Below are 11364 nucleotides of genomic sequence, written 5' to 3'. Positions count from 1 at the left end.
CTGAACCTGCCCAAAGGAGCTGTTAGAGACGGTCCAGCCCTGTCGCCCTCCTGCTGCTTGGGGAAGCCTGGGGGATCTCAGGGGGACTCGAAGGGCGGGGCGGGGGGGGGGGGCTCCTGCCCTAATGGCCAAGAGGCTCAGAAGCCTGATCCAATCCTGGGGAGGGGCAAGCAAGGTCCCAGCACTCAAGAGTGCCGACTTCCAGGTCAGGCAGTTTCTGTGGCGTCACCCTGCCCCTCTGGTGGCCTGTTGTCCCGTTCCTCCATAGTGCGTGCCAGTGCCCCTAGTCCTCCCTCCAGGCTGAGTTGGTGGCCCTGCCCCCCTAGTGGGCAGAGCAGGCTTCCTAGAATAAGGACCTGTGAGCCCCCCGGTGCTTTCCCAGTAGGCCTGGGAAAGGGTGACGCCTTTCTTTGCCACTCCTCCCAGCACACTAGCAGTGGCTGGGCCCTTCCCCACCCCTGCATCCCAGGGTTTAAGCCTTCACCTTCTCCTGAACTCCACAAAGAACACAAGCCGACAGAGGACAATTTCCCATTGTCCAGAAATGGGTTTTATTCTCAGCCAAGAGACAGCAAGACTGGTGGTAGTCAGGGAACCACACAGCTGCCAGTATGGCACCCCCGTGCTCGACTGGGGGAGGGACGGAAAGGTGGCTGTCCACGGGCTGGGCATGATGGGGAGGCTCATCAGAGGTGGCACACGCTGGAGAGGGGGATGTCAGGGTGACAGTGTTCCCTTGTAGTTGGGCCACAAGACTCCTCAGGGACAGTATGGTGATTGATTCCCAACACTAGCGGCGAGGCTGTGGCGGCCGTGTGTGTGTGTGTGTGTGTGTGTGTATGTATATATATATGAATATTTATAGATATTTATAGAATGGGGTAGGAGCAATACCACAGAGGGGGCACAAGTTTTCACCAACATCACGCCTGGATGTGTCAGCTCACCACTACAACAGACTAAGTCACAGATGAAGGGGGAGGCTTTGGGGCTGGGGAGCCACTGTCAAGTCACAGAACAGCCGTCCAGGCAGGCTTGGAAAGGGAGGTCTCCGAGGAACAGAGGGATCTGGTTAGAGGTCGAAGGGGGGCCTGGGGCTCTCAGGACGGGATGGACTTGCCTGACCCGATCGGCTGGCAGTTGGAGAGAAAGCAAAGAGAGAACGGAGAGAAGGAGGGAGAGAACTGGTAAGGCAAGCAATGCCAAGCCCGGTGGGGCAGGAGGGGAGGGCAGGGGGAGAAAAGGAAGCTGCGGGTGTGGGCAAGGGTTCTGGAATGGAGGAGAGAGATGAGAAAGGGAAGGTGGGAGAACTGGAGATGAATGGGGGCCACAGCTTCCCCAGGGTCTGGGGTGGAGGTCAAGGCAGCCCCCCCCCCCCCCCCCGCCACGCACGCTGGTCTCTCATACACCACCAGGCAGTGCACCCACAGCTCCAGACACATGCTCGGTCCCTCTGCCTTCCCTCTTTTTGTGGCCCCCTTGTCTTCCAACGTACTGGCCCAGGGCCACCCCTAGCCTTGGAGTGTGGGGCCGCGTGCCCCGTGGCCACAGCTACCAGTCCTCATGGAGAGCGACAGGAGAAAGAACACTGTTTGAGCCAGGAGGGCGAAGCTAAAAGGATGGCTGGAGGGGGCACTGGACACCCCTCTGGGCGGGCAGAAAGCCCGGAGTCCTCGGAAGGGACCCTGGGGAGGCAGGGAGGTCAGGCAGCCGGATGCCAGTTGGCCACAGGCTTATAAGTCTAAGAGGGGAGCCTCAGCTGGTCGGGGGACCACAGGTCGCGTAGGTGAGGCTGGGCCCTTCCTGCTGGGGAAAAGCAGAAGAGCAAGAGTCAGCGGCAGGGGCAGAGTGACAGGTGGGTCGCTGGGTGAATGTGCGGCCCAGACAGGGTGGGACTCGGAGAAGTTGACTAGGCTCAGGTCAGTGGACACTGTTGTCCCCTTGACTGAAAAGTGTAGGTCACCCCTAGGAGCAACAGGCCCAAGCCCACGAGCCCGTGGATGGGCTATGGTGCTTCGTCTAGGGCCGAGGACGCTGTGGTTTGTAGTGTGCCTTCACAGGCGTGACAACACCAAGGAGGTAGGGGAAGGGGCCGTGTGACCCTGCCTCACCTGTGAGGTGTGGACAGGGCCCTCCAGCTTTCAGAAACCAGCACATAACCAGAGCCTTGGCCCCAGATTGCTGCTCAATCGCTGGCTATCTGATAGAGGAGATGGGGCTCCGACCTCTTCTGCCCTATCGTGGATTCGGTTCCCAGAGCTCCCTGCCCCAACAGCACAGCTCAGATGGGGAAATGAGCGTGGCCTCCCCAGGATGAAGTTCCAAGGCCTCTGGCTGTCTGAGTCTGGCCCCACGCACAACGACGCCCACCCCCTCCGAGTTCCCTGCCTCTACACCATAAACCGTGAGCTCTCTGCCCTCCCTGACGGCTCCAGAGAGCACCCATGTCTGCCAGCCTGGGTGCGGAGCCTGTCCCAAGAGCTCCCCAGGCTCAGCCATGGAGGTCTTGAGCAGTGGCACTGAGTCCCGAGGCTCGCTGAGAAGGGAGGTGAGAGAGCCAGCTGGCAGCAAGGACAGAAAGAGGAAAGAATAAGTCTGGAGCTGCAGAAGGGAGAGGGAGGGGAGCCTGGCTCTGAGGTCCCGGGTGCGCCCCCCGATGTGGAGCTGGTGCAGCGGGGGGCAGACACACCGTTCATGCAGCAGGCAGAGAGGCATGTATGTACCTACCGTGGCTGACGCTCCTCAGGGGTCACTGATAGTGATTCTGAAAGACAGCACGAAATCAACATGGCAGTTCACACGCACGGACGGGGCAGGCCCGGGGGGTGGGGTCACGCACACGCACACGCCCGGGCGTGCACACACATGCTGTGAGGCCCCCTGGCCCCGCATGCGCACGCTGACACATGCCCACAAACAACACGCACACGTACACACCTCCCCCGCCTCCCGCTGCCCAGCACCCTCACTGGCCGGCACGTGCAGCACGGATCCGGGGCATGCAGCCACTCGGCACACTGAAGCACACGCGCGGGCTGAGTCACAACACAGAAGCTCGCCCGGACACAGGAGGCGTTTGCACCAGCTCCCTGCACACTCGTGCCTGGCGTGCTCAGAGGGCCACCTGCGGTGCTCCGTAAGGGACAGGTCTTGCTTTCTCAGGGTCCAGCTGTCATTTCTCTGCCCAAGAACCTCCCAGGGCTCCCTACTCCCCACAGCATTGAGCCTCAAGAAGACAAACTTCTGTGAACTTTTAAGGTTTTGCAGCCTGCCCCACTGTACTCAGGGCAACCTTTTCTTATTCTTCCTCATTCCGTCTGCACTCTCCTCTGGCCAGCGGCTCTCCTCAATGCATCCCCACTAAACCTTCGCCCACACCACCGCTCCATACCCAGATGCCCCTGACTTCTCACCACCTGAGTCTTATCCCAGTCAGCCCCCGGACCTCCCCCACGTCAAGCTGTCTTGAAGCTTCCCAGACTGTTCTCTTCCCCGAGGCAGGGCCGTGACTTGCCAAGTGTTTCCTGTGTGTTGGCAAGACTGGAGTTAGAGCAGGTGCCAGATCTTCCTCTTCCCCTATGTCACACCTCAGCGCGCACCTGGGCGTGCCAAATTCCCTTAAGAATCTGAACACCCAGGGAAGTTAGCAAAGTGTTCCTACAGCCACATTTGCACTTCATGCGGCTTCTCTACAGTCACTGTCTCTCTCCCTCCATCTTCACGCCAACCCTGGGAGAAAGGCAGAATGTTAAATATCATGTGGTAGAAGGGACACTGAGGCCCCGGGAGGGAAAGTGACTTGCTTACAAGCACAGGGTTAACCAGAACCTCTGGGCTCCAGCCCAGCGCTCTTGACCAATACCATGCTGCCTGCTTTACCCATCTGCTTTGGTCATCGGAGCACCGTGGAAGCAAGTCCCATCTCTGCTTCATTTGGGGTTCATGGAAACTAGACCCATGAAGGCTAGGTCCTACCCTCCAGCCATCTGGAAACACAGGTGGATGCTATTGGTCTGGTGTGCTCTTCCTCAGAGAATGTGGCCAGTGGAAACACGGACTGAGATACCAGAACGAGCTTCCTTGAAAAAGGGCCATGAATCAAGAAGGCAAAGCCAAGGGATGAAGTAGAATGATTTTCCCTGGAAATCTCTGGCAACGGGGCAGCCTTTCACCCACTGCTGCCCCCCACCCACCATGTGGGTCCAGGCCAGGTAGGGGCAGGGGGAAAGAAGAAAGCCATTAGATTGCCCCGTCCCTCCCAGTCCCCTTTCCCAGCTGCTCGGCGTCCTAGCCCCGTGCCTGAGTGCCATTCTTACACTCACACCCGTGTGCACGCCCACACACACATCACACACACCTGGCTGGTCACAGTCACAGCCTGGCCTCTGTTGCTGTGGGCCAGAGGCCAGACACGCCCCTTGGGACGATTCAGAGTCAGGACTCAGAAGGGGGGCATCAGAGTAGCCCTGAGGGTAAGTGAACAAACTCCACATCTGGAGAAGATCTGAGTTCAAATCCCCAGACGTGAGGTGGGTCACTAGGGGCTGGGAGAGAGAAGTGGAGGACGGAATGGAGAACGGCGGAGAGCGAGGAGAAAGGAGGAGGTAGGCAACAGTGGGAGAGAGAAGTGAAAAGGGAGGGAAGCGCCATGCAAGTGCTGGAAAGAAGGGGGCAGGTGGGATGAGTCCCACGGCCCCCTCCGCAGAAACGACCACCTCCGGGACTCAGCGCTCCCTGGGGGGGGGGCAGGCTCCGCCAGCCCTCGGCCACACCTCCCGTAGCTCCGGCACCCACGTCCGAAGCGCCCCGGATGGAGGGGGTCGGCTCTGGCCCCACCTCCCTCCCGGCCACGCCCGCCCGGTGGTCTCTTCCGACGCTTTCAGCCCCTACTCACCTGGGGACCCCGGGCGGGGCGCGGTTGGGGCGCGAGGGCACCTGGGGGGGAGGACCGAAGGGGTCAGGGGAAGCCCCCGGCCTGGAGGGCACGGGGGGCGCCCCCCCCAGGGCGGACCCAGCAGGCGGAGGCCCAGGAGCAGGGCCCCGCGACCCGGGCCGGGCTGGGGGCACGGCGGGGGCTCGGCGCTGCGGAGTGGGGCTGGACGTGGGTGACCTGCGGGCGACAGGGTGCGGAAGACAAGGAAGGGAGAGATGAGCAGCTCCGCCCCACCCTGAGCCCCGCCCCCAGCCCCGTGCCGGTCACGCCCATGCGCGCAAGCCCCGCCCCGCCCCGCCCCGCCCTACTCGTTCCCGGAGTTTAAGGCCCGCCTCCGGTGGCTCTAAAGTTCCAGCTCCACCCAGCCCCGCAGCCAGCGCTTCACGGCAAGCCCCGCCCCGCAACAAGCCCCGCCCATTTCTAAGCCCCGCCCCCGGCTCCAGGTGGGAGCCGCTCCGGCGACGCGGGCGCGCCACTGCCCGGTCCCGGCCCTCCTCCCGCGGGCCCCGGGCTGGGGGGCTTTGGGGCCGTGGGGGCCGGCCCTGGTACCTGCGTCCGGCCGGTACGCTCTGCACCTGCAGCCAGGAGTCGTCCACAGGCGGGGGCATGGGCGTGCTGACAGTGGTCGTGTTGATGTCGCCGATGATGCTGAGCGCCTCCTTCAGTGCGTGGTACATGCGCAGCATCTCGTCGCGCCGCTGTGCCTGCTCCGCCGACTCCTCCATCAGTGTGTTCTGGTCCCCGCACGAGTACAGGTTGGCCAGCAGCTCCGAGAAGATGAATTCCTTCGTCTGCGGGCGAGGAAGCGAAGAGAGGACAGGCTGGGCTCTGACGCCTGTACCACGCTGACTGCGCCGTGGTGTGTGCGCTGGACTGAGAACTCGGGGCCGGGGGAGAGGGAAGTGTCCTGGCTTTGCCGCCACCTGAACTCGGAGATCTCCCCCCCCCCCCCCCCCCCCCCGCCACTTCCCCGTCTCCGTCCTTGCTCTTTCCTCAGATAGTCCAGAGAGGAAAAGTGACCTGTTCCAAGTCATAGATTGGGGAGGGCTCCCAGGGCCTATCATGCAACCAGGACACCTAGTTGTTCAGGTTTTTTTCGGTCTCAGTTTCCCCATCTGTAAAATGGGGCATTTGCACCCTGTCCAAGGACTTGCATGCTCCACTGGGCCAAAATAAGGTGGATGGCAGTTTAAATTTTCTGAGCCCTTGAGTGACAGGTGTAAATGTGTGTTTGGATTGGATGAAATGTGTCTGTGTGTGTAGGGGGTTGGGGGGGTGGTTAATGTTCTCCTTAAACTCCGCAGGTGCTACCTGGCCCAGGCTCTGGGATGTTCATGGAGAGGCACTGAGGTTTTTTATGCCACAGGCCTGTGTCTTACTTACTCGTTCGTTATTCAGTGATGTGCTGAGCACCTACTATGTGCCAGGCACTGCGTTACTCCGTTCTTTTTATCCCTTTAATTCTCAACTCTGTTATTATCCATATTTTACATACAAGAGAGCAGAGGCTCAGAGAGGGTAGTTTACTGAAAGTCAAACAGAATTTGTGGCAAAGCCAGGATTCAAACACAGTACTAATTCTCTGGTAGCCATGCTTTTTTTCGCTAAGCCATGGATGGTAGTGGTTCTCTGGGGTATGTATTTTTTTTTTCCACGTGTATTTATTTTGGGGACAGAGAGAGACAGAGCATGAACGGGGGAGGGGCAGAGAGAGAGGGAGACACAGAATCGGAAGCAGGCTCCAGGCTCTGAGCCGTCAGCCCAGAGCCTGATGCGGGGCTCGAACTCCCGGACCGCGAGATCGTGACCTGGCTGAAGTCGGACGCTTAACAGACTGCGCCACCCAGGTGCCCCCTCTGGGGTATGTATTTTAAAACACAGTCTGGGACTTCTCAAAAGATGTGATTCCTAGTCCCTTTTGGAAAACATTTAAGAACATTTGTAGTGACTTGGATATGTGAATCTACAAAATAATACAAGGAACTCACATTTTATTTCTTTTGGACAGCTCTGGCGTGGCCCTATACCTACCTCTCTAGACCTGGTCCCATGGGACTGGCCTGTGCCTCCCCGGGGCCAACCTGGCTGCTGCTTCCCTGGTCCCAAAAGAGCACCCACCGCCCACGAAGCGTTGCACCCACATTGTTGATCATGAGATGCATGATGGTCTTCGGCATGAGGTCCCTCACGGTCTTGTTAACGATGGCCATGTACGAGTCTACCAGGTTCCGGATGGTCTCCACCTGCCGCTCTAGCTGTGGGTCCATGGAGTGCATGAAGTTGTCCGAACCATTCTCCTCAGTCTCGCTGGCCTGCCATTGAGAATAGAGGGCATTAGGGTGGCTGGGCTCTCGCAGCCAGGTTCTAGGCACCCCCAGGGGCTTGGCCCCTCCCTCCAAGGGTGGCCTGGAACACCGAGGCGCACAGAACAAATGGCCTGCACACACAGATGCCAACTCCCCCAAACGCTCTGCATCTGGGCTCTGCCCAGTGCCTCTTAAGACCCCAGACCCTGTTCAGTCTTATCTCGGCTCTCAGTCTAGTGCCTAGAATTTGCCTCAGTTTCCCAGTCCATCGATTAGGAAAGGCTTTCCAAGGTCCCTTCCTGATTCTAAAGACCTGGCCGGAGCTGCGGCCAGGCTGGAGACACCTGGCTGAAGGCGAGGGAGGGGCACACTCACTTTCTCCTTGTCCTGGGAGGCCCACGCCAAAGCCACAGAGGTCACGCCACCAGCATTGCCACCGCCGCCGCCACCAGCAAGCAGAGCCGGAGCAGACACACACAGAGAGGAGAAGGGGAGTGAACTCAGGGCACCCTACCCCCACTCTAAAGCAACTCTAGACATCAGGGAAAGAGAGGAGGAAAGTGAAGTAGCCACAAGAAACCACCATTATATGCAGGGGATGCGCGAAGTGCCAACGGGGCAGAGGAGGGTCACATAAAACCAGCACTGGAGGACGGGAGGAAGGCTTAACTCTGATCCCGCCCCAGGACAGGTAGGGGGAGGATCTGTGCTGTTTCTGAGCCTGTAAGGGCTGAGGCTGGTGACCCAGGTGGCTTGGCCCCCTCCCGGCACTACCACTCACCCCAACGCGCTCCGGATACACGCCAGCCCTCAGGAAGGAGGCCTTCCAGCTGTCCACCTCCTCCTGTGTCTCACAGGCCAGTTCCAGCTGCCGATAATCCTTGTAGACATTCCTGCAAGGGCAGGCAGGGAGGGGAAAAGGCATGAAACCCACTCACCCAGGTGGTTAAGGGCATGCGTGGATGGGGGGGGGGCGGTCATCATGCCTGGGGTCCAGTCCTGGCTCTCTCACTTCCCAGCTGTGTGACCCTGGGCAATCCTCCTCTCTCCAAGCTTCAGTTTCCTTGTCTAGAAGATGGGTTAATAATGACTCCTACCGCCCTGGGTCACTGTCAGGATTCAATGAAACCAGCAGTACAATGCTCTAAGAAAAAGGGGGACTGAGCCCCTCATTAGAGGGGCATCCCTGACCAGGCAGCCCCCAGTGGCTCCCTCCCTGGCCCTCTGGGAACCTCCCTGATGGCAACTGTACTGAACCTTCATCTCGAGGGAGGTGAAGCCCACAGGAGTCAGCCCTGGCTTGGGAGGGGAGAGACCCGGTATTGTCACGGACCCCACTGGACACTGAGCAACAAGAAGGGGACCAGGCCTGATGGGCTTTTCTTCGTCCCCAGTGCCCGGCAGCGTCTATGCAGAACAGGCACTAACCCACTAACCGAATGACTGGAAGGTGGGGGGGAGGGGGGCGGCGGAAGGGGGAAGGAGATTTTGATATGAAGTCCAGCACCGAGTAGGGACTGGGTAAATATCTGTCAAATGAATGACGCGCTGTGGGGCTCAGGGCAGGGTCCCTCCCCTCTCTGCCCAGTGAGGCTGGTTTGGGGCTTGCAGGGTCTGGGGACCCACCTCTGCTCAGTGTTAAAGAGGGCAAAGATGTGCTTGCTCGACATGAAACCTTTCTCCACATCCCGCAGCTTCAGGTTGTCCACGGAAAGCATGTATTTCTTCTCTTTCTCCTGCGGATAGAGATGGGAGCAACGGTGAGGGGGGCCGCGCCTCACGTCCGAAGAGCACTCTGTGCTGGGGGCGGGGGGCTGGGGCTGCGGACCCCCAGAGTGGCCCCGGGCTTCTGGGCGCCAGGGCCCCCCTGCACTGAACAGGTGCTGTCTGAAGAGAGCTGGAGCCCTGGGCCTGCTGAGCACCTCTGGTGCCCAAGGACCTTCAAGCCGTTCCCAAGAGCTCAGGGTGGCAAGGCTGAGGGTGGGTCCCAGTCCCACCCCAAGCGAGCCCTGGATGCAGTCCAGGCCGGCCCCAGCCAGGGACCCCGCCCTCAAAGCCTCTCTCCCCGCCGGCCCGGCCAAAGGAGACCTGCTTCGGATAAGCTGCTGACTTCATTTCCTGACTGTGGAGACAGAGAGACAGAGAAGGGGGGGCCCCCGCCGGCAGCCCCGGCGGCTTCAAAGGGCCGGCTCAGCCCACGCCCCCCAACCCACCCATGTGTTAGCAATCAGGCACACGGCACAGACCCGGAGGTGGTACGCCTGTGTGTGCAACGTGTGTGTGGCCGTGTGCCTGTGCGAACGCACGCCGGCCCGAGCACGGACGCTGTCACCACCGTGTGTCAAGGCGGATGTGTGCACGCTTTTGTAGATGCGGGTGGCAACTGTAAATACCTGTGTCGCACGGAGCGTGCCCGCGGGCCACACTGTGGGCACACACATTTGCGTGCCTGTGGCCTGTTTAATAGGATTGGTTTGGCCGGAGCCCTCTGGGAGGAGAGATGTGTATCTGTGGATGCGCATGTGGGCGCCAGGCCGACGTGCACGCGCGTGTGTGCCTGCCATGGGCTGAGATCTGTCTGTAGGTTGCTACGTTCAAGGGAAGGCCCGGGGATCTGCGGACGAGATAGTCCAGGATGGGGCTCTGGGAGGAGGACAAGGGTTTCTGCTGCCGGCACCCCACTTGCCCACACCACGGGACCCATGCTGTGACCGGGGGTGGGGTGTGGGGGGCGGGCGGGGATGTCTATGTGGGTCTCAGGGACTCAGGGCTTGGGCACGAGCCTCGACCAGGACCACGGGTCAGGGGCAGGGTTTAGGAGGACCCTGCTCCCAGTCCTGCCCACCTCCTTCTCCCCCCACCCCCCTCCACCCGCCTGGCCCATCCAGCCACATAAAGCCTTCTTTATGCCAGGCGGGTGGCCAGGAGCCCCAGAGGGCGGCTGGGGGAGGAGAGGAGGAAGTTGCACACGCGGCCAGGGAACATCTGGAAGCGTTCGAGGGAGGCCCCGCCACCACCCGCCCTGCCGCCCTGCCTGCGCTCTGGGGTTGGACTCTAGGTAGGAGCGGCCTCCTCCCCCCACCCCTCCCTTCCTGCTGGCCGGCCCCCTCCCCAGGCCCCTCCTTCCCAGCCACAGCTCCCGCTCACCCCTGCCACGTCAAAGGAGGCAGAAGGGGAGTCGGGAGCAGAGAGGGGACCACGGGCTGGCTGGGCTGGGGCTGGGGGGCCTTGGATCTCCAGGAGACGGGGCCGAAGCTCCCACCCGACCGACAGACACTGCTGCCTGGATGGATCAGAGGACACCTCCACTCCGTCTACCCAGTGTTTAGACTATCTGTTCAGGACTCCCAAATTGTACAGTAGTCTGCACATTGGTTAGGCTGGGCTGGGTTAGACCCTCGGCACCGCCGCTGGAGAGCTGGACCGACCCCCACACGCCATCCCAGAACCGGAGTCTGGAGACCGGGCAGGGGACTGGGGGGGGGGGCGGGTTGGGAGGGATGCTGGGAGGAGGTGCAGAGGGAAGGGGGGGTACCCTGCTGTGAGACGGGATGTGGGTGCTGACGGGTGGCAGAGGAAGAAATGAGAAGCTGGGGGGTCAGCGAGGGCTGGGGGTTTGGGCAGCCGCCTGTCTGCCCAGAGGGCCACCCAAGTCCCAAAGGCCAGAGGGCTGGCGGCTGGGGTAGAGAGGGGGACAGATCACACTCCTCACAGCCCAGACCACCTCCATGTCCCCCAGGTGTTCTAGTGCAAAACTCCGCTCACATCCCACACACACACACACACACACGAACTCAACGACTCGACACGCACACCCCCCACAACTCAGGCACATACATTCCCACACCCAAACTAAAATCACACATCTGTGACTCCTGCACATCTCACGCACACACACGTGCGCGCACACGCGCACCCTCACCATGGAACACCGGCCCTCTCCCATCCTTACGTCCCAAGTACATGCATATTGTTCTCCGTGCACACCCTCCCTCCTCAAGTCCATCTGCCACATACACGCACCTTCACTTATACACCGAGCACAGGCGCACACGCCCCAGAGTCAGACCTCAGGCACACACCGTCTGCCCCCAACCACACCTAGATGCTTACACCCCAAACGCT

At 60.7% G+C, this 11364-nt stretch overlaps 1 protein-coding gene across 24 annotated transcripts in view; it reads right to left on the bottom strand.

The window, feature by feature from the left end:
• Positions 1 to 522: 522 nt before the first annotated feature.
• DNM1 (dynamin 1) overlaps positions 523 to 11364 on the bottom strand; it is a 45032-nt gene continuing 34190 nt past the window's right edge. For 4 of the 24 annotated variants that reach the window (XM_043566020.1, XM_043566025.1, XM_043566019.1 and 1 more), the window contains 7 exons: positions 8866 to 8975; positions 8021 to 8132; positions 7615 to 7626; positions 7075 to 7245; positions 5483 to 5724; positions 4895 to 5110; positions 523 to 1806 (listed from right to left, as the gene is read on the bottom strand). In XM_043566020.1, coding sequence (XP_043421955.1) covers positions 1734 to 1806; positions 4895 to 5110; positions 5483 to 5724; positions 7075 to 7245; positions 7615 to 7626; positions 8021 to 8132; positions 8866 to 8975 — 936 coding nt within the window. In that variant the 3' untranslated portion in view covers positions 523 to 1733. Of the gene's footprint in view, positions 1807 to 2727; positions 2765 to 4176; positions 4179 to 4894; positions 5111 to 5482; positions 5725 to 7074; positions 7246 to 7614; positions 7627 to 8020; positions 8133 to 8865; positions 8976 to 11364 lie in introns of all 24 variants that reach the window. The other 20 variants (XM_043566032.1, XM_043566031.1, XM_043566023.1 and 17 more) reach the window with 17 other exon arrangements.

Source organism: Prionailurus bengalensis, chromosome D4, assembly GCF_016509475.1.
Source record: "Prionailurus bengalensis isolate Pbe53 chromosome D4, Fcat_Pben_1.1_paternal_pri, whole genome shotgun sequence".
Lineage (NCBI taxonomy): Eukaryota > Metazoa > Chordata > Mammalia > Carnivora > Felidae > Prionailurus > Prionailurus bengalensis.
This window is presented reverse-complemented; position numbering and strand designations above follow the sequence as displayed.